Genomic DNA, 23,312 nt, shown 5'->3' with positions numbered 1-23,312 from the left:
TCCTTTCCACATTTTCTCTTGTGCAAGCACTCTACCAAACACTTACACAATGAATTTTATTGTATCTAGTGTTCTTTGCAATAGAGTCTTATTTGCTCTTATCTGGGATAATCTTCATGGTATGAATCTACCAGCTGACACTTTCAGAGTAGTCATTTCTGCTTCTCTAATACTGTCATTCAGTTTGTCTCAGAATCCTTTGAATGCTTCAGACTGTTAAACTAAATAAAATTGAAAATGGAGCTAGAGATAATTCTGTGAGGTTTCATTACCACCCTGGTACACAAAGGTACCATTATGGCAACTCTAACAGACTCTTTTTAAATCGATAAAACAGAATTCCAAGGGATAAAAATAAATATCAGAGATTAAAACCAAACTGGCAAATGGCAGGGTGGGGGAGTGGGGGTGTGGGGCCAGACTGTTCAGTGGGATTTAAATACTTAAGTCTTGATAATTCACATCTTGCATAACTTACGGTTTTGGGCAGTTCCAGCTAGTAGAAATATAACCTAAAACCAGAAAGTCAAGTCCCAAAAGCTTTAAACTTATCAAATGTGTATCTGTACTTAAACTCACATTATTTATAGGAAAGGTCCCCTGGTTGTCACTTAACAGTGGTGCTTCTCAGATGATCTTTGGTGAATGACCAGTTTATCACTAATCTATCATGGGACGTTAATTTTTTTGAAATAAGTTTATTGAAATATAATTTACATATCATAAAATTCAACTGTTTTAAGTGTACAATTCAGTGACTTGTAGTAAATTTACTGAGTCTTGCAACCATAACCACAATCCAGTTTTAGAACAATTAGAACATTTCCGTTGCCTCAGAAAGATGCTCATTTACAGTTAATCCCCATTCCCAGCCTCAGCCCCAGGCAACTATGAATCTACTTTCTGTTTTTGTAGATTTTTCTTTTCTGGACATTTCATATAAATGGAATCATAAAGTATGTGGTCTTCTGTGACTGGCTTCTTTCATTTAGCATAATGTTTCGGGATTCATCCATGTTGAAGCATGTACCAGTACTCCATTCCTTTTCATGGCTAACTAACATTCCATTGTATGGCTAGGCCACATTTTATTTATCCATTCATCAGTTGATGGACATTTGGATTGTTTCCACTTTTTTGGCTCTTATGAATAATGCAGCTGTGAGTATTCATGTGCAAATGTATGGCTGGACTTCTCATTCCACTAGGAATGGAATTACTGGATCATACAGTAAATTTAAGTTTTTAAAGAAGTTTCCATACTAGTTTCCAAAGTAGTTGTGCCATTTTACAGTCACATCAGCAGTGTATGAGGGTTGCCATTTCTCTACATCCTTGTCAGTGCTCGTTACTGTCTTTGACAGTGGCCATCCTAGTGAGTGAGATAGGTATCTGGCTGTGGTTTTTACTTACATTTTCTAGGGACTAATGGTGTTGGGCATCTGTTCATGTGATTACTTTTTTTATAACATGCAATGAAAACAAATTCTAGAAAAAAGAATTGAAAAAACATGTTCAAAATATAAGCCCCAATTTTTTTTATTAGAGTGAACAGACATAAAATTGCATTTCAATACATAAAATCAGAACAAAAAATATAAGAAAAAAATTCAAAATCTGTGTTTTTCATTGAAAGTGAACATATACAGACAAGATACTCTTCACTCAAATTTTTTGTTCTGCAAAGTCATAACAAAAAAGTTGAGTGAAATAGCAATCCCATATATGCTTTGAAAGAATATCTTGTACTTATTATTCACATATTTATAATTTATATATATTACATTTGTAATAGATTTAGAATTTTTAATGTGGCAAATGAGCTTGTTTCTGGTTTGTTGTAATTTATCTAATCTAGGTTGGATTGATGACGATGAAAATCACAGGAGGTAATGTGTATCTTAAATGTTTCCATGTTTTTTTTTAAATAACATACATAGTAGAGATACCAGTCTCACAAAGGTATGTTGATGAGAGTGGAAGTAGAGATCTGAAAGCAGTTTTTGCAAGTTCAGAATATTGGTTTTTAACTGTCATCCAAAATGAGGCAAGTATTGATGTATTTTAAAAATTTATTTTCATTCTTTTATTAATAGTCAGTTCTAGCAATTGATCCTGTGAAGCTGTAGTTAAATTTCTTTTTCAGGGTGAAAAAGCAGTTTCCAGATTCTATACATTTTTGGGGTAATAGTTGACAAAATGCCCGTAAAATATTATATATTAAACATGGTTTTACTGCACATGACTAGTACACATTTTGTATCCCATGCGGCTCACCACAAAAATGCAACAGCACCCAAACTGGTCTGTACCCTGTTATGCAAGGCAAGCCTACTGATCATGAGCTTGGATGTTGTGGCACTGTTATGTTGCTATGAAAAGCTTCTAAGTTTGTATTCTTATTTTTTGAGTTGTCTCATTGTGGATCAGTGAGAGTTTGTGTACCAATCACTTTATCCCTTTTTCACATATTATATGGTATCCTAGCCTCAAGGATAGATAAAAGGAATAAGAGGAGTACTGTAGTAGAAGCATCAAAGTGAAATCTGGTGGCTTAACTGAGAGAGAGGGGAAGAAGGTAAGCAGCACTTACTGGCACCTGCTAGGCATACCCATCACTTTATATGCACAGTATAAAAACTGGGACTGAATATCTCCAGTGATACCAGAAAAATGAGATACTTTTATACTTATTGTTTGTTGTTCTATTTTGTTTTATAAACACTTCAGGCTTTTTATAAAAGATGTTGAGATTAGTTTGTGCTGTCTTATAAACCATAGGAAATCTTTCATCTCCTATAATAAACTGATACAGTGTCTCAGCCTTAGTACTAGTTAATTCTACCTTATTAATTAAAAACCATTCACACTGGAGTTTAAACTCCTTAAACTAGAACTAGAACTAACAGTCCAGTACAAAACTAGAGAAATGATTCATCATTATGGTCATGTGTCCTTTTACTAGTTCAGTTAAATTTCATATTAATTGGTTTCTTAGTGGTCTTTAATAATCTATTTATAAATCAGTAGCACACAGTTAATCAGAAAAGTCTATGATTTTGTGATTTGGATTATCTCTTTTAAGGTTTTGGCTTGGACAACAGCGTTGCAGACAATCTATAAAACACTTGCCTACAATAAGCAGTGAAACATTGCAGCTGTCCAATTATTCAACCCATCCTATTGGAAACCTTTCTAAGAATAAGCTGTTCATTAAACTTACCCGTCTTCCACAGTACTACATTGTAAGTATGCAAAGGGGTGATTTGGGTGATCGAGTTCAGTAATTCTATTAGTATCTTGAATAATTTATTGTTTGGTTTAATTTGCAAATGTATTTTATTGGATATTTGAATTTTGTATAGTGATTCTCAACCCAGGAGAGGGGAGAGATGGTAGGGATGAGGGAGAGAGGAAAATCATGTCTGTAAGAAATTATATAATGATTAGGCAGGGTTGGTGAGTATAAGGTATGCCCCTATCCCTCACCCTAGGATCTCTCCTGTAGCGAGGCCTAGTTTCTGCTTGGAATGAGGCATCTCTGTGTAAGAAAAAATTTGAAAGCAACTACTGTGAAGGTTTGGAGATGTTTTGGTGTCAGATAAACTTGTTTGGTTTTAATCAAATGTTAACTTGCATAACGCTGCCTTTTAAATACGGCTGACTAAAGTAGCTTTATTTTCTCATCCTTAATTGATTGAAGACATATATATCCATTTTATTGATTGCATGTACCTTTCAGTACACAGTAAAATCCTCATTCCTTTTACACTCTGGATGTTTTCTAGTAGTTTCTTTGAGATCATTGAATTGGTTAAAATTTGCAAGAGTTTGAAATATGGACTCATATATTTTATAAATATATCTCCTGCTTGTAGAAATTTTTGTGTACACCAAGTAGATACTTTTAGATAAGATTCTAAGGTGTTTGAAACAACTTAATTCAGGATTGTTGGTTGAAGGTAATGGGAGTGAATTTTTTTTAAGGTTTTAAGCTGTACTTTTAAAAGATACTGTCATAAAAAGGTACCCTGTGTAGCCTGATATATCTTAAGTTAGGGTTACTTATGTCGATGAATAAGTCTGTCACGGATGTGAAGTTCACTTTTTTCTGAATTCTAAAACACCAGCTGTGGAACTAGATCTGGCACGTGACAGAACATTGTTGTTTCAGTTCTCCGTGAGCTGCCCGGTCTACATATGAAATGACATACATAATAATCAAACCTATGAACACACAAAGATCTTTTGTACCCAGCCACACACAAACTAAAATGGTTATACTTTATTACTTTCTGACCTTATTCAGTAGCAACAAAAAGCCAGGCTTTAAGTTTCAGTGACTAGTGATTTACTATAAAGCAATAATTTGTTTCACATGGTTTAGACCAAAACTGAATGTTCATCCTTCATCTTTCTCACTTAGGGATGATACATTCATAGTAGTGGGAAAAACATTAAGAACAGAGGAAAGTCTTACCGCCTTTAAATGTCTTTCTGCTCTTTTACTTTCGCCAGCTTTATTGAGATATAATTTATATACAGTAAAAATTCAGACGTTTTAGTGTCTGAAGTTTAATAAATGCATACAGTTTTGTAACTGCCATCACCCCCCAGAACTCCCTCATGCTCCCCTCTATAATCAGACCCTCCCCCCACTCTCATCTAGTGACCATGGACCTGTTTTCTGTCTGTAGTTTTGCCTTTCAGTTTAGTTTCTTTCACTCAGCATAATGCCTTTGATTTTCATCCATATCGTTGTGTATATGATAGTTCATTCTTTTTATTGCTGAGTAGTGTTGCATGGTATGGATGTATCACAGTTTGTTTAACCAGCCTCTCATTGAAGGCCATCTGGGTTGTTTCCAGTTTGGGGCAATTGTGAATAAAGCCGCTATAAGCCTTTGCATATAGATTGTTTTGTGAACATAAGTTTTCTTTTGGATAAGTAAACTAAAAGTGGGATTGTTGGGTCATACACTAAGTGTATGCTTAGCTTTATAAGAAACCGCCAAACTGTTTTCCAAAGTGGCCAGACCATCTTGCATTCCTGCCAGCAATACATGAGAGTTCTAGTTGCCCTGCAATTCTTGCCAGCACTTGGTATTGTGATTTTTAAAAAAATGTTGGCTATTCGGGACTTCCCTGGTGGCTCAGTGGTTAAGAATCCGCCTGCCAATGCAGGGGACACAGGTTCGAGCCCTGGTCTGGGAGGATCCCACATGCTGCGGAGTAACTAAGCCCGTGTGCCACAACTACTGAGCCTGCACTCTAGAGCCCGCGAGCCACAACTACTGAGCCTGTGTGCCACAACTACTGGAGCCCATGCTCCGCAACACGAGAAGCCACCGCAATGAGAAGCTCGCACACCACAACAAAGAGAAGCCCCCGCTCGCCACAACTAGAGAAAGCCCACGTGCAGCAACGAAGACCCAATGCAGCCAAAAATAAATAAATACATAACTTAATAATAAAAAAACCCATAAACCACAACAGTAATTTCTTAAAAAAAAATGTTAGCCATTCTGATAGACGTGTAGTGGTATCTTATTGTAGTCTTGATTTATGCTGCCCTGATGGCTGATGATGTTGAATATCATTTCATGTGCTGATTTGCCATCCGTATATCTTTAGTGAAGTTCCATTTTACTTTTAGTCCTTCCATTTCCTCAGGGGCCTCAGCGTTGATGCTTACGTGTTGACCAAACAATTTCCTGAAGAGAGTGTGTGGGGAGGAGGGGGTGGAGAGAAGGGAGGCAGGAACAGAGACATAAAAGTGTGTGTTGGTCAAGAGCCTTGTCCAATGGCATTCATGTCTCTCACTTCTTAAAGTATTTAGGGGACTTTTCTTAAATTGTAGGTAGACCTTGAAAATAGTAAGCTGTTATAGTGAGTAAGAGCAAGGTCTCTGGATCCAGACTTCTAGGATCAAAACATTTCACTTCTCAGCTCTGAGACCTTGGGCAATTAACCTAATTTTTTTGTGCCTCCGTTTCTTTATCAGAAAAGTGAAGGTAGGAATCCCTACTTCATAGAGTTTTTAGGAGGATTAAATGTGTTAACATCTGTCAAGTACTTAGGACAGTACGTGGCACATAGTAAGTTCTATGTCAGTGGTAACTACTGTTGATGTTATCCTCACAGTGACTGTATATTTCAGTTGAAAAATCAGGGTTTATTTTTGTATGCTTCCAAGTATGAGAGGTAGTTGTCATTTTTCCTCTGCCATAAGAGTGGAATTCTTAGGCTGTTTCATTGGTTAAGAGAGACAGCAGGGCAATTTAAAATAGATACCATTCTAGAAAATCTAGCAGACCCGCTGGACTTAAGCAGAAAATGTTTTCAATTTATAAGCTAAGGTATGAATTCAAGAACACCTAATGCCGATGGTCTAAATGTTCCATTTGCTCTAGTTTATGGTTGCATTTACTTTTATCATTGTTCTTTAGCCTGATCTATTTTTTTAGAAAACAAATTACATATTTAATTGCAGTGCTTTTTTTTTTTTGAGATCATGACTGATTTGTCCTTGTTTAAAGAAAAAAGACATCCACATTAGGTATATAATTCTGAGCCCTACTTGATATAAGGAGGAAAATATCCAACACTTATCAGTTATGTCTCTGAGTCTCATTTCTGATTTGGGGCCTTTTTAGGTTGTGGAGATGTTGGAGGTTCCCAATAAACCCACACAGCTGTCATACAAGTACTACTTCATGTCTGTGAATGCTGCAGATCGTGAAGACAGCCCTGTCATGGCCCTCCTGCTGCAGCAGTTCAAGGAAAACATCCAGGAATTAGTTTATCGTACAAAAAACGGGAAACAGCCTAGAAGCAGTACCAAGCGCAAGGTATGATCACATACAGAAATGAACACAGGGTTTGCGTGTATTAACTTTGCTGTGCTCTTTAACCATTTTTTAAATGGGAAAGAATTTGGTATGGTTTTTAAGAGACTGAGCAGCAATAAGGTTTAGGTAACAAATGTCTACATATTCTTGAAAATGTTTCTCTCTTAATTAATAATTATATACCATTTTCCACAAGACAGCTTGTTAAATACATAATATTTACTACTAAATTTCCAGCGTTTAGGTCAATATTTGCTCAGTAAATATTTGTTGAATGAATTAACATTTGTTTTGGTTAACCTTGACTTTTGTTATAGTAGTACAACTGCCTTAACTAATTGCATCACATGTACTTTTTTTACCCACTTGCGTTCTTTACTTAAATTCTAGTTGTCTGATGATCTGTGTCCAGTAGAACCCAAGAAAACCAAACGATCAGGAGAAATGTGTGCCTTCAATAAAGTTCTAGCTCACTTTGTCGCTATGTGTGATACAAATATGCCATTTGTAGGACTTCGGTTGGAGGTAATTTGGGGTACTCTGAGTAATTTTTAAACGCCTTGCTAAAGCTACATGAATTCCATTAGGAGAACCAGATGGTTGTGATCTTGTATATTTTGGGAGGGGTGGGGTTGAAATCACAGCATCTCGTGGTATACATGTAAAACATGACTTAAATTATTTCATCTCTCTGGTTCCAAATTGTGGGCCTTCTGTTCTTTGTGGAAATGGAAAGTAAATTCTTCCTAGTTTAAAAAAAAAAAAAAAAGGACAACTTTTGAGAATTAACATCTTTTATACCTCTTAGGAGCATGATTTACCCTTTTAGAGATGGTTAGTTGATAAAGGGGTGGCTCATTTTTCAGTGGGTGAAGCTGTACATATTGCTTACTAATAAAATTGGGTTCCTTTCTGAGAAGCAGGTCAGAAAGAATATTAAACTAAATTTTTACTTTTTTCCCATGGAAGAAGCAGTAGACTTATGCAGAGTTAGTGTCTTTCAAGAGTACACAATTGTGATATCCAGCATGATCCCCAATCATGAAAGTAAAGGGAGGTAACAGAACCTGCATTTTTGTATTTCCAAAAAGGGCTTTGGCCAAGGATTGGCAGCCCTTAAAAGTAATACATCAAAACCTTAATTATTTCCCTCTAGTTTAAAGTTTTACTTTCTGTAAGACTCCTCCCCTCTGTAAATTATTGGGAATGAAGAAGAGACCTAGAAACATGGAAGTGGATTATTTCAGTTGGGCTGATGATGATAGTCTTGGGAAGACTTGTTGAAAACATTTTGATGCTTTAGAGCAGGAATCAGCAGACTTTTTCTGTAAAGGGCCAGATGGTAAATATTTTAGGCCTTTGTGGGTCATAGTCTTTTATTACAGCTTTTCAAATCTGCTGTTGTAGTGTGAGCCAGCCATAGTTGATATTTAAACAAATGAGTGTGGCTATGTTCCAGCAAAACTTTATTTACCAAAACAGGCAGTGGCTGGATTTGGCTCACGAGCTGTTGTATGCCAACCGCTGCTTTATAGGGCTTTGGGATCTGAAGGCCGAGAATAAGGTGTGAAATTGTGAGGAGCAGCAGTAGCCCAGAAAATCCAAGCCCAGAAATAGGCTAAAGTAGATACTTATGTCCACGATGTCCCAGCTCCTAGAACTGTGAGTTTGACAGATGTCCTCTTGTCTGGGAACTGGCCAAAGCTCCAAAACTGTGCAGTGTCCGTGCTTCTATCTACTTAACTGTGTTGTTGGGCTTTTTCATCGTGCCATGTGGATTGGTTACATGAATGTCATTCAGTTACTCCCTTGCAGTGGGAAGGGAGGCTACATGATGCCCAGGGACAGTGTAATGCCTCATTCATTGTCTGCTGTCTTCCCCATTACCCACAGGCTAGAAGTCGCAAAAACTTGTGTCTTCATAGTGTCCCTATAGACACCTGTAGACATATGGCCTCTGTCCCCCTTCTCTGTGCTCCTATACCTGTTGCACACATAGGCCATGTAACATTCTGTAGTAGTCTACTGAACTCAGTCAAGCTGTTAAAAACTTAACTTTTTCTTCTCTCAATGAAAAAGACATGTTAAAGGTAAAAGCAAGCACATTTTCTGCTTAAGGTAATTTATATTGAAATGTGAGTAACTAAATCTAATCTTACCAGGAATGTTTATATTTCTGATCCATAGAAGAGAAGCAGTGTTTTTGAGCCCTCCCACACTTTGCTTCCTTTTGAATCTGGACCCCTACTGCCTATTTGGTCAGCAGCTATTTTCCTAAACCTCTGGTCTTCCCAGGCCCAAAGAGCAGGGCTCAGTGAAATGCTTAGGGCTGCCTTAAATCCTTTCTGGAACAAGGTGGGTATAAATAAATAAATAGTCTGTCAGAGAAGACCTGGGAATATGTGCTGAAGGCAAGCATTTCTTTGCTAGATCAGATGACTTCCTGGCATACCCAAATAACCTGTAGTTCCACTGATAGGGCCTCAGGCACTATCCCTGCATTTATCTTTTTAACTCATTTACTGAGTCCTCCAATTGGGAATGATATCTCACTGGGTAAATGCATAAAGTGGAAATCTTTTCTTCTTGGGTTTCACGGAGGAAATAGTTGTTAAAAATAAAAATGTATTCCAGAAAAGTTATAAACTGAAAAATATTGTTTGTGATTAAAAATGAGATGTGGCTATGACTCGAACTTTGTTTTCAAACAAACATAATTGAATCACACAAGAAAACCAGTCTTATGTGGTCTCCCAGGAAATCGGATGATGGGGGCACAATGTTCATGCCTAATATGTTGTCACTTTGGGACAGAGTGACCCTAGTACAGATGCCACGAGAATAGAGACAGTAGTACTTAGAAAAGGTAGTTTCCTTTGTAAAATTGGTGGTCTGACATAACTGTGCTTTTCTCTTTTCAGCTGTCCAATCTGGAGATTCCACATCAAGGAGTGCAAATGGAAGGTGATGGCTTCAGTCACGCGATTCGCTTATTGAAGTAAGTCCCGGTCATGTGTCTGACTTGGTGCCACACACTGCAGCCACATTGCCAGTGCTGCGCCTCTCCTTCCGTGAGTCAGCGTAAAGCAGAGTTCAGAACCTACGGATGTCACAGATTTCTGCATGGAATTACTGCAGTCTGGGGGAGCATTCTCTTTCACCTGCCAAGTGGAGATCCAGCAGCACTTGGTATTTTAGGATGTCTTTCCTCTGGCTTATCTTTCATTCATTCAACAGGTGTTTACTGAGTGTGAGTATGTGTCAGCCTTGAATTCTGATAGGGCCCTTCAGGATGCTGTGGGTTCACATAGCAGGGGGATCTGGGCCAGTTCAGAAGTCAGGAGGGGTATCCCTGGGGAAGTACCAGTTGTACCTAGACTGAAGGAGAGGTGAGAATTAGTCAGAGGAAAGGGAGCTAGAGTGGGAGTGGGCACCCCTAACCAGAAGGAATAACTGCTAAAATGAAGGCTTAGAGGGAAGGGAAAGCTCGGCATCCTGGAACTGAAGGAAGTTGGGCGTGGCAGGAGTTAGGAGAGATGAGCCTAGAGACGTAAGCAGGAAGGGGTCAGATCCTGTAGGGCCTTTGTAAGTGTTCTTAAGGAATGTAGACTTTACCACAATGGCAGTAAGAAGCCATCAGATGATTTTAAGCAGAAACTGACATCATTAGATAGGTGTTTTTGAAAGCTCACCCTGATAGGGGAACAAGACTGAAGTAGCAAAACTAGTTGCTGAAATCGTTCACACCAGAGTTCTTGGTAGCTTGGACCAGAGAAAGTTCCATAAGGACTTAGGGGATGAAATCTTAAGGGGTTGGTGATTAGATTGATGTCGAAGGTGAGAAAGGAGAAGGTGGCAAAGATAACTCTTAGTTTTATCTTGGGCAAATGATGGATGTCAGTGAATGTTTTCCGAGACGGGACTGAAGATGTGAGTTTGAAGGGGCTTTGCTAAGTTTGAGGTGCCTAGACATCCCTTTGGGCAGGCAGGGGTGTGTCTCAAGCCCAGGTGACTGGTCTGGGCAGGAGAAGTAAATGAGTCAGTACCAAGGTGAAAGTAATTGAGCTGGGATAGTAACTTAGATCACCAGGAAAGAGCACGCGGAGGGAGATGGGCAGAGGGCTTTGTTCTAAACGGATAGAGGACAAGGGGGCCAAAGGATGCTCAGAGGGAAAACTAAGGCAGCGTGTGTGATTTATAAGGTGACCAGGATGGACTTGCAAAGCTAGAATGCCATTTAAGAGATCAGCCTTTTTGGTGCACAAAGCAGTTTTCTTTTTTGGGCATTTGTATTGTTTATTAGACGTTGCTTAATAATATAAATCATAGAAGCAATTTTTATTTATTGAATTCCTGTCTGCCAAGACGTGGCGGCTCTGCAATTTGAGCCAGCGGGGCTTTAATTTTTGTTACTTGGGAATCAATTTGCCCTGTGGAAGATGGGAAGGACTCGCAGATAGCGTGCACTCCACCCATGTGTCATGGTGCTCACGTTAGATAAAGAGTTGAAGAACTAGAATAGCTGCCCTGCCTGGTTACCTTAATGCCATCTCCACAAAAAGCTTTCTGGGGAGAGAGCTGGTCTTAGAATAGACATCAAAAGGAAAATGTAAAACTTTTAATTAATTTGCCTTTGGTTTTATATTACTTCTGCCTAAACTACAGGGTTTTTTTCTGTTTACTCTTTTTGACAACTGTAGATTAATAGATGATGATAACGTTTGTGTTCTATTCTCTTAGTTATATTTTTCATGTTTTGCAAGAATCTTAAAATATCTTGCTCTCGGCATTTTTACAAAAGAAATTTCAGTCCCCTTTATTCTTGAACTCAAGAGAATTCATTATAGTCCTTACCTGGAGAAGAAGCACTTCATATTTTTTAATCTTCATTTTACAATAATTTTTGAGAAAGTCTTTACTATATCCTGGCTGTTGTTTTCTTTATTTAAAACTTAAAAGGAAAGTATATAGAATGGATAAAGAGATCTGTTTTGTACAAGCTGTCCATTATCGGGGGTATTTTCTTCATAGAAATGAAGAAGGAAAAAATAATAAATGTCTAAATATGATTTTATTAAATTAAAATCTGGCATAGATCTAATTATAATTAGTAAGTAATTGCTCTAATACATTTCATCTTCAGAAACTCTTCTTTTAAGCATTTAGTCCTAGGTATATTCTTATTAAATGGGAGCATGACTTCAAAGCTTTAAAATTGAGCACATTTTTCTCCTCTTTGCTAAAAAATATGTTCTGTTCTTGTTCAACTTATCTCCTTGAAAATCTGCTGAGCAGGCCTCCTTGCTGTATCTCTGAAAATATCATGGTAAACACCTTAGACTGCTCTGGTGCATGGGCCTGTTGCCTTGTGCAAACTCAAGAGCCTTGATCCCACCGCACAGATGACACAGTCTCGAGAGCAGCATGCTCGCAGTGCCTTGTTTTGAGCTCTTAAGCAAACTTTCCACCCTCTCCTGAACTAACATTACAGTAATGGGCAGTGGTGCTGGTCCTCCAGCCACGCCCACAAGGTTTTTTCATCTCGTGATTCGTTTGCCTCTGGTAGCTTATGCAAGTAATGCAGAGGCCCAGCTCTTTTTGCAAGTTGTGTGACTCAGCTTGTCAGTTATGCGACTGAGTCCTTCTGCATATGCACGTGCAATCTATATAAAATCCACCCCACTTTCCTTGTAGGTGCAATTGTGCTGCTTTTACTAGCACTTTCAGTGATCCTCCTCCCCACTTTTGCACCGCCGGGACATAACGTGGTTACTGATGTTTGTAAAATCCCTCAGAACGAAACTGACACACAGCACATGATGGCCGAGAAGGAGCAGTGCTGACACACATCTGCCCTAGAAGACCAAAGCTTACTTTCTAAATTTGTTCAGTACTCAGAATTACAGGAGAAAAATCAGTCAGGAGTAGCTGTTCAGATCAAAACACTTTTTTGAAATGATAGAAATTTTCAGATATGTTAAATCCATTGTCCGGGAAACATCTTCCTCGGTTCTTAATTTTTGGCGAATATATTGAATAATAGTATTTTGTGTTTGTAACGATTTTGTCAGGTTTCCTTTTGGGGGAACCTGGTTTTTTTTTTTTTTGTCCACCTCACATGATCATGCAGGGAGGATTAAAGTTATTGTTATTTCTCTCTGTTACGTGTATAACCTTAAAAGCAAGTAGATATTTTGCAGGTTCCTTGAAATAAAGCCAATTATATCGGTATCACAGATTAAGAAAGTGACATAGAATGCATTTTCAGGGTCGTGTTGCCCCTGAGAACATAAATTGGAAGGAGTCTTACTTAATTCTTACTTCAAAACATGCTGACTTCTATGTGTTCATTTTCTAACCAGATGGATTTCATGAAATACCTATTTTATGTGAAAGAAAGATAATGTACTGCATTTATATTTTCAAAATCAGGATTTTAAAAATCTATCTGAATTGGCTGCTTTATAACTACTGTGGGTTAGAGGTACATTTTGAGGGGTAAGGGCAGGCAAAAGTCCTCAGTATACCCGAAGTTGAAAGCATATGTGCAGTGTAGGCGATTTCTATAATAACTACCCCAAATAAGGTTGGACAGAATCTTCTTGGTAGTGAGTGATAACAAGTATGTAGTATGAAATACTAACTTTTGAAAAAACTTGAAAACCTGTACATTTAAAACAAGCTGTGGTGGAATTTTTAATTAACTGAGAAAATTTCAGTACATTAATTCTATTTTTATGCAACCTGGATAGCTTTCTTTCCCCCTACAGATTTTATTTTTTTACCATATACAATCTCTGTCTCTTTTCTCTCTCTTAAATTGTTTATTCTAGGTCAGTGGTTCTCAACCTCAGGGCAGTGTTCCCTGCCAGGGAACACTGAGCAATGTTTGGAGATATTTTTGGTTCTCATTAACTGAGGAGAAGGGGTGGGAGGTGCTACTGGCAGCTGGTAGGTAGAGGCCAGGGCTGCACAGGATAGCCCTCCACAGCAAAGAATTCTGCAGCCCAGGATGTCAGTATTGCCGACACTGAGAAACCCTGTTCTAGGTGTTATATCTGAATGAGAGGCCTGAACCAAAATGCCATATTTCTAGTTATATTTGTTGTTTTTTGCTTAGATTTTGATAATTATTATACCAAGTCTGATAATTAACTCACCTTCCCTGTGAGTTAAAGGATAACGTGTAATTAAATATTATCTCATTATTTCATCCATTACTGAAAAAACAGCCAAAATATATTACCTCATAATGTTTTATGACAAATAAGATAGTTCATAAAGCTGCAAGAGATGGGTATTTTAAGACACCGAAGCTAATACATTCCTCTTGTATATGTGGTATATATAAGTGACAGTATGTATGTTAAATGAGTTGATACATGTGTAGCTCCATCACAATGAGTTACCTCTACAGAGGAGGAGGGGAGAAGGTGGGGGGAGATAACGAACCTGAAATTTTGTCATGGCAGTCAGTGATCAAGACTTGGTTTTACTGCAAGGAGAAACTAACATATATGAATACCTGCTGTATCAGCCACCATAAGTACTTTATATATACGTTTTGTCATGTTTTAAAATCAGTGACCCATAAGGTAATTACTTATCTCCATTTTATAGTTGCAAAACTGCAATTCAGAGAGGTTGAATGTGGCTGAGTCAGAATTAGAATGCAGGTCCCTTACTCCAAAGCCCTTGTTCTTTTCACTGTGTCATCCTGACTTCAAAGAGTGGTCTTACAAATATTTTGTTCTCCTTAGCTTTTCCTTGAGGATGTCCTAGGTAGATTTCATAGAAAGCCAGTATCTTTGACTTTCTGAGAAATTGTGGTCTTTTCTAATAACAAGATTAAGGATGAAGGCGAACATCACTGTTAAAATGAGAGTCCTAATCCATACTGATATGAATGGAAGTGGGTTAAGTGCTATTAACTGCTGTGAATTGCTATGAATTGTTTCCTTCTCTTGCAGAAGGTGCCTAGTAGTGGACTTTGAACCAAACCTCTAATATGATACCCTGCCTGTCATTGTGTAGATTGTGCTTTTGTCTTTCTGTGATACGAAGTACACTTCATATGCTGTCTTTCATCACCAGAATTCCTCCCTGTAAGGGTGTAAATGAGGAAACCCAAAAGGCTCTGGACCGCTCTCTTCTCGACTGCACTTTCCGATTACAAGGTAGAAATAACCGCACCTGGGTGGCAGAGTTAGTGTTTGCAAATTGTCCACTTAATGGCACTTCTACCAGGGAGCAAGGTGAGATGCTTCACACACTTTGTCTTTGCATATTTCTGGATTTTTTTTTGTATTGATTACTATTAATCTTTTCTTTTAATCTGTAGGACCATCCCGGCATGTTTATCTGACATATGAAAACCTGTTGTCTGAACCTGTTGGTGGTAGAAAAGTGGTTGAAATGTTCCTTAATGACTGGAATAGCATTGCACGATTATATGAGTGTGTGTTGGAATTTGCACGTTCTCTACCAGGTACAAGTGATAATCTTCCTTTGGTGCGGGGGGAGGGGGAAAGCATCCCCCACCACGCCACCACCATTTTTAACTGAGGAAGTAAAACATGCACATTGTAAAAAAAACCAAAAAACAAAAAACATCAGTCTATCCCCGAGAGACAGCCACTGTGATGATTCGTATATATTGAGAAATTTCAACACACAGGTATACCAGATTGTAATAATAGTGCTTATTGAGAGTTTACTGTGTGCCATACAGTGTAATAAACACTTGCTTGTATTAACTCATTCACTCCTCACAGTCACCCTATGAGGTAATTTATCATCCCTCGTTTCACAAATGAAGAAAACAAGTCACAGACACTTAAGAAACTTGCTGAAGTTCACATAGCTAATAAAGGGCAGAGCTGGAATTGGAACCCATAAACCACTATGCTATACTGCTTCAGTGCATCTCCGCCCCTGCCCTGGCCCCCTTTTGTCGAAATGGAAATTGAAGCCTACTACCTATTTATTTATTTATTATTATTACTATTATCAACCAACTAAGTAAACTATTAGAACTACTTTCAGCTTTTTTTTTTCTTTTTAAGAAATTTTTCTTTTTTTCTTTTTTAAATTTATTTATTTATTTTTGGCTGCGTTGGGTCTTCGTTGCTGCGCGCGGGCTTTCTCTAGTTGTGGCAAGCAGGGGCTACTCTTCGTTGTGGTGCGCGGGCTTCTCATTGCGGTGGCTTCTCTTGTTGCGGAGCACGGGCTCTAGGCGTGCGGGCTTCAGTAGTTGTGGCACGCGGGCTCAGTAGTTGTGGCGCACGGGCTTAGTTGCTCTGTGGCATGTGGGATCTTCCCCGACCAGGGCTCGAACCCGTGTCCCCTGCATTGGCAGGCGGATTCTTAACTGTTGCGCCACCAGGGAAGCCCTACTACCTATTTATGCTGTTGCTATCTTTTTTCCTTTCTTTCTTTTTTTTTTTTTTTTTTTTAAACTAAGTTATATATACAGAGACCTTTCTATCTAGGCATATACTATTGCCAAGATGCCCTCTTTTTCAAATATATATTTTAAAATTTCGTATGTATAATCTTAAACTTCTTTTTGTTTTCTTTCTGTTTAGACATACCCACTCATCTAAACATTTTCTCAGAAGTTCGTGTTTATAATTACCGAAAACTTATCTTGTGTTATGGAACCACCAAGGGAAGTTCAGTAAGTCTATGAATTAATTAAAACTAAAGTTCCTCTCATATATCTTTAAAAAATCAAGAATTCAAAAATTCTGAAAACTTTCTTGAAATAATTGAGGGTTCAAGTAAAAATTAGGGATAAAATGGTAAATTTTAAATACTTTTTTGATAAAAAATATACTATAATTCTTAACTCTTTAAAATTGAAAACAAAAAGTATACCCTCTTTGGAGTGTGTATTCTTGAAGAGTTTTGGGCAAGGTAATATACTTTTGGTATTTATGGTTTTTTTTTTTCTTCACTGATTTCAAATCTGCTTAGCAGCATGATTACTATAATGAAGATTATGTATGAATGGTCTTGAACAATGTGGTATGTCTGTGCTTTTAGTCACATGGTTGTTAACATTATCTGATCCTGTATTAATCTTGAAGGTATTCCCCATAATCTGTAGTTTCTTATTTTTTTCCCCACCCCATATGTAAAGTCCTAGAAATTTAGTATATAAACTCAGCCAGCTAGCTGCTTTCTGGACTCTTCCACATAAAGAAATTACTTAATATCAGAAATTACTTGAGTGTCTTAAAATCTGTTAACTGAAGGTGGCATCTGTTGGGGCTGGCTTCCTTTCCCTTTAATACGGTACTCACCTAGGGGGTGACTCTTATTTCGTTCAAGAGAAAATGGAAAAATAAGAAACAATGACAATTTTCAAATAAAGTTTAATCAAAAATTTTTCTTTAGCACCTTCTCCTTCTGTTTTATTTAGTAGAAGTGGGCTGTCTAACACACACATACTCAGTGAATGTCCATAGGGACAGCACATCTGGAGTTTACAGTGTCTAATGAGTTGCTTCCAAAAAAGACCTCATTTAGATCTCTGGCATTTTGCCTTACTGTTTAAACATTATTTTTTCTTCTGCTTGACTCTGTTCCTTTCTCGGTTTCTGAAACATGTAATCTCTTTGATTTAGATTAGTATCCAGTGGAATTCCATACATCAGAAATTTCACATTTCTTTGGGAACTGTTGGTCCAAACTCAGGATGCAGTAACTGTCACAATACCATTCTCCATCAGCTTCAAGAAATGTTCAACAAAACACCAAATGTGGTTCAGTTATTACAGGTAATTAAGTTCATTTTCTGTTTAAAAATAAGACTCAGTCAGTGTTAGTGTCTCGTGTAAAGCTCCTCAAAAAATCATGTGGACTTAACTTGTCTTTAACGACGAAAGTTTTTATGGAATGTGCCAGAAGGACATTGTCTCATTTGTGACGATTTTACTTTGAAAATTCTGAGGTTTTAGCAGACTGGATGCTCTCACGGCATTTGTTCCTTGTAGGTACTGTTTGATACTCAGGCTCCATTGAATGCCATCAACAAACTGCCCACTGTGCCGATGTTGGGCTTGACCCAGAGAACCAACACTGCCTACCAGTGCTTCTCCATCCTGCCGCAGTCGTCCACCCACATCAGACTGGCCTTCAGGAACATGTATTGCATTGATATATACTGCCGGAGTCGAGGCGTTGTGGCAATACGCGATGGGGCCTATAGTCTTTTTGATAATAGCAAGTTAGTTGAAGGTTTTTATCCTGCACCAGGGCTCAAGGTAATGGACTTTAGTGTTTACAGCATTAGTAAACATAAATGTGCTCTCTAAAACAATTCCTTCGAGGGGGAAATAACGGCGGGGAAAGCAACAAATTCCTGTTTAAATTTAATGAGTAGCCATGTTAATTCATCATCTCTGCAACTTCATTCTGAAGGAGCTAGAACTTCTGGTAAAGTGCTGTGCCTAGGTATATGAAATGATAAGATGTCCTTCCTTTTATTTCCTTACCATGTAATGAGTGAAGATACTAAAGAGAGTCCTATTTGCTATTTGGAGCTTCAAGGAACTTTAAAAGTAGTCTTTATCAGTGAATATTGAGAAGCTTTGTTCATCAGTTTAGCTGTGATACTTTTTTATTAAAATGTAGGGTCCTGGGCCACAACCCCTGGAGATTTTGGTGTGACAGCTCAGTTGTATGTTCTTATAGTTTAGAGTCAAATAGTTCCAAATGGCCTGTTTTGAAAATTAGTCCCAGTCTTGCCATTTTCCTACTCTGTTTTCAACTCTTACACAGTACAGCTCATTCTCTTGGTATTTACATCCTTACCTCTAAATAGCATGCTTTCATTGCTCTTTGCTGACTTCTTAGTTGAGGGCATTATCTGACTCTCATAATGGAAGATGAGGATTTAATTCTTTTTTAGTTCTTTCTTATATGTCCCTTCCCCTTTCCAGGCTGCTCCCAGTACAGATTCATCTTCTTTCTTTCCTCCAACCTTGTGATATGGTTAGGTAGCAATTTAGGTAATTTTTCAGTGTTCACATTATTATGAGTATTTAACACTATTCTACCAAGCTTACTATGATTACTTTTCCTTTCTTGCTCAGCATTTATTTTCCTGGGAACTATTAATTAACTTTTTTGTTTCTTAGCTCTCTCTGTACTTATCACTAACTCAACCTTAAAGTCTCTACCATATATGTAACTCTCCCCTCAGTACGTTCACAAATCAGATACCTTACCAGTTTCATCTTGAAGACATCTCTTCCACAGTCCCCTGACCTCCAATCTGGAATGGTAGCACTCCAGACCTTTTGCCCAGTTTTGATTTAGGAATCTGCAGAGGGGTGGTGAAGCAGGAGATTCCTTCACTTCTCTGCTGTGTTGCATGCCCTGTGGCTTGGACCCCACGTCTTGTTCTTGGTTTACTTCATTGTTTTGGTGGAATACTTTCTATGTAGCTCCCTGGGAGAAGATACACGGGAGGTTAATTTGAGACCTTGTATGTCGGAAAGCGTCTTTAGTTTAGCGTCATCTAGTTGAGAGAGCGGCTAGGTGTAGAATTCTAGGTTGCAGTCATTTTCTGTAAGAATTTTGAAGGCATTGCTCCATTGTGCCCTAGCTTCTGTTGTGACCATTGAGACATTTCATCCTGTTCCAGTTCTTGAACCTTATGTGACTAAGTGGACTCTTTCAGTCTGGAAACTTACATCCTTTTGTTGTGGGGAATTTCCTTGTGCTCTTCCTCGAGTCTTTTCCTTTGTGTTCACTGTTAGCTCTTTCTAGTACCCCTACTATTCTGAAGTTGGGCATCCTGGACTTATCCTCTAATTTTCTTATCTTTTCTGTTTTTTATCTCTTTGTTTCTGGGAGATTTACTTTTTTTTTTTTTTTTTTCCAATCCTTCTATTTTTCATTTCCATCAAGAATTTTTTTTTGCCATCTTTTAAAAAATTTCCGAGAGCTCTTTTTGTTTCTGAAAGTTCATTTTATGACATCCTGTTCTATATGGCTGCATCATCTTCTCTTACCTCTTCCTGCATAATCTCCATTTCATCCACCTTTTTTTGTTTTCATCTCTTTCATATTAGTATTTTTCAAATATTAAGTGATTCTTAACTCTGTGCTTTTATTTAAAGGTGACACTTGCTGACTGTAATCTTCACTGCAGGATGATCTGCTTGGGCCATTTCATTGGGTAATTCCCAATGTCAGTAGCTTCAGGTCTTTTTGTTGGGCCAGTGTGAGTACCAAGAGAAGAGTATCAAGACTGCACAGCCGTTGTGCATCTGGCTCCCAATATTTGGCAAGTCAAATAAGAGAAGGAAACTAGTATTCTCAGCATTCAGTATGTAAACTTTAATCTCTAATTTTAGTATGGTACCCCTGCTGTCAATTGATCCTAGAGTCCCCCCCCCCCCCGGCCCCAATCAGAGACCTTCCACCTGGGTGGTAGAGGTCAGCCTAACTCAGAGGGAGTGCCAGAGGCTCTGGAGGGTTTCACTGTCTTTAAGACGTTTCACCCAGTCCTCTGCTCTTAGTCTGTTTCATTTCCATTTCCAGGGGTATCTGATGCTGCCAGTTCCTGTGTGTCTTGGAGATCTGGATGGAAATAGCTTTGCTTCTTGGCTTTCCCCACTGCTTGCTTAAGAAGAAACTTCCTCACATCAGATAGTTCAGTTACCACTCAACCATCTGCTCTGCAGCCTCCTAGAATTTATTGCTATTTCTCTCTTATCCCGTTCTTTTTGTCTTCGTGACTTACCGCTTAAAAAAATTTTTTTAGGAGTTTCAGTGCGGTGTTGAGAGAAGATGAAATGTGTGTTGTGAATAATCTATTATCTTTAATTAGAAATCAGACTATGTACCTTTAAAAGCTTTTCAGTAATTCTGATAAGCTTGTAATCTATATTTTTGAAGATTGGGAAGGTGGAGCATATTAAAGAGAATCTGGGACTTCCCTGGTGGCGCAGTGGTTAAGAATCCGCCTGCCAATGCAGGGGACACGGGTTCGAACCCTGGTCCAGGAAGATCCCACATGCCACGGAGCAACTAAGCCCATGCGCCACAGCTACTGAGCCTGCGCTCTAGAGCCCGCGAGCCACAACTACTGAGCCCACATGCCACAACTACTGAAGCCTGTGCATCTAGAGCCCGTGCTCCACAACAAGAGAAGCCACCACAATGAGAAGCCCGCACACCGCAACAAAGAACAGTCCCCGCTCACCGCAACTAGAGAAAGCCCGCGTGCAGCAACAAAGACCCAACGCAGCCAAAAATAAATAAATAAATAAATAAAATTTATATTTAAAAAAAGAATCTGTTCTTGAGACATAAATTCTGGTAGCCTTGCTTAATTTTTGATGACATAACCTATAAAACAAGACTGTCCCACTCTTGATGTTTAAGATTAAGTCACATAAAATAAAAAGGGAAAAGGTGGCTTAGTTTCTTTATTAAGTTTTCCTCTTTCATATTTTCTGGCTTAAAAAGTGAGAACTCTCACTAAATAGGGAGTTTTCCAAGTCATTGAAGTTACTTATATGCCTAGCATACAACTTTTTATTCTTTTCCACGTTTTTGATTCAGAAATTAATAAGAAAATATTTTGGCCAGGGTGTACTTCTTTCTTCAACTTTTTGCTCACATAATAACATTTTAACTTAGATGTTATTTTTATTGTTGTGTTTAACTGTTTTCCTCAATTTTCCCCCTTCCTTCAAATTGATCACTCTCTCTTCTAGGTTGGCCTAACAATAGTGGCCATGTGTCAAACTTACATTTCAGATAATGGACATAATATGTTTGTTTCTGTTAACACATTCTCAATGATTAAGAATATCTTACTAAAGTTAGGTAAAATAATCTAAATTGTACCTGTTTATATCCATAGACATTCCTGAATATGTTTGTTGACAGCAATCAGGATGCTCGAAGAAGGTCTGTAAATGAGGACGATAATCCCCCTTCTCCCATTGGAGGAGATATGATGGATTCTTTAATCTCACAACTCCAGCCACCACCCCAGCAACAGGTGATGTCTAGCTGAAATTCCAAACGGTGTCATATTTGTGTTACTTAACAAGTTCCATAGGTGGCTCTGCTTCTTTGTTGAAAGGCAGGGAGGTCCTTGGTGGACCCGAGATGCCCAAGAAATTCATATGAAAAAATAGTGACAAAGGGAGACAGGAGGAGGCTTCTAGTGATGGGAAGTAAATAGTACCAGAAACAGCATTAACTTCAGACTCCCACACTTAAAATAATGTCAGGTGATCACCCATGTGGTCACAAAAGATGATCTCCAAGTGGCCAGTAAGCACAGAAAAGGTGAACAGTGTCATCTGGTGTCACAGAATTACACATTACAGCCACAGTGAGATAATACCCCATACCCACAGAAATGTCTTTAAGGAAAAAAAAATTGATAGTCCTTGCCAACATTTGGTATTAGGACCATCTGAAACTCTCATTTACTACTGGAAGGTGTATAAAATGGTACAGCTACCTTGCAGTGGTATTTAGCATTATTCCGGAGTGCTAAGGCTGAACATTATGCATGCCTATGATTTAACAGTTCTACCTTAGGTATATACGCAACAGAAGTGCAGCCAAAAGGGGCTTCCCTGGTGGCGCAGTGGTTAAGAATCCACCTGCCAATGCAGGGGACACGGGTTCGAGCCCTGGTCCGGGAAGATCCCACATGCCGCGGAGCAACTAAGCCCATGCGCCACAACTACTGAGCCTGCGCTCTAGAGCCCGCGAGCCACAATCACTGAGCCCGTGTGCCACAACTACTGAGCCTGCGTGCCTAGAGCCCGTGCTCTGCAACAAGAGAAGCCACCGCCATGAGAAGCCTGTGCACCACAACGAAGAGTAGCCCCCGCTCCCTGCAACTAGAGAAAGCCCGCATGCAGCAATGAAGACCCAACACAGCCAAAAATAAATAAACAAAAAATAAATTTATTAAAAAAAATGCAACCAAAAAACACAGGAATGTTCATAGCAGCATTATTTATGCAAAAAATTGTAAACAACCCAAATATCCGGCAACAGTAGAATGAGTGAGTAAACTGGAGTATATTCATACAGTGGAATACTTTACAGAAATGAAAAAAGCTATTGCTACATGCAACGAAATGATGAATTTCACTGACGTAATGTTGAACAAAAGAAGCCAGACACTAATGAGTACATTCAGTATTTATATGAGATGCAAAAACACGCAAAACCAAGCTTGAGTGATGGAAGTCAGAGTTTGGGGAGGCGATAGAGACTTGGAAGGTGAGTGAGGGAGGCCTCTGGGGTTCTGGTAATGTCCTTCAGTATCTTGATCTATGTGGCAGTTACATTTATAAAAACTCATCAGACTATACATTTAAGAGTCGTGTGCTTTACTGTATGTGATTCATACCTCAAGTTAAAAAAATAGACTAGGAAGAATTACATTGTCATTACTGGAGATGAAGG

The 23,312-nt window shown here is 38.5% G+C and overlaps 1 protein-coding gene across 4 annotated transcripts in view; it reads left to right on the top strand.

Moving 5' to 3' along the window:
- MED14 (mediator complex subunit 14) overlaps nt 1–23,312 on the top strand; it is a 72,676-nt gene that overhangs the window by 33,215 nt on the left and 16,149 nt on the right. For 3 of the 4 annotated variants that reach the window (XM_068533233.1, XM_068533232.1, XM_068533231.1), the window contains exons 13-22: nt 3,086–3,245; nt 6,657–6,851; nt 7,242–7,376; nt 9,773–9,849; nt 14,946–15,106; nt 15,193–15,339; nt 16,439–16,530; nt 17,483–17,635; nt 17,852–18,121; nt 21,739–21,879. In XM_068533233.1, the coding sequence (XP_068389334.1) occupies nt 3,086–3,245; nt 6,657–6,851; nt 7,242–7,376; nt 9,773–9,849; nt 14,946–15,106; nt 15,193–15,339; nt 16,439–16,530; nt 17,483–17,635; nt 17,852–18,121; nt 21,739–21,879 (1,531 nt within the window). The remainder of the gene's footprint in view (nt 1–3,085; nt 3,246–6,656; nt 6,852–7,241; nt 7,377–9,772; nt 9,850–14,945; nt 15,107–15,192; nt 15,340–16,438; nt 16,531–17,482; nt 17,636–17,851; nt 18,122–21,738; nt 21,880–23,312) is intronic. The other variant, XM_068533234.1, reaches the window with a different exon arrangement.

Source organism: Eschrichtius robustus, chromosome X (assembly GCF_028021215.1).
Source record: "Eschrichtius robustus isolate mEscRob2 chromosome X, mEscRob2.pri, whole genome shotgun sequence".
Taxonomy (NCBI): domain Eukaryota; kingdom Metazoa; phylum Chordata; class Mammalia; order Artiodactyla; family Eschrichtiidae; genus Eschrichtius; species Eschrichtius robustus.
Note: the sequence above shows the minus strand (reverse complement) of the source record. Positions and strands in the feature narration are given on the sequence as shown.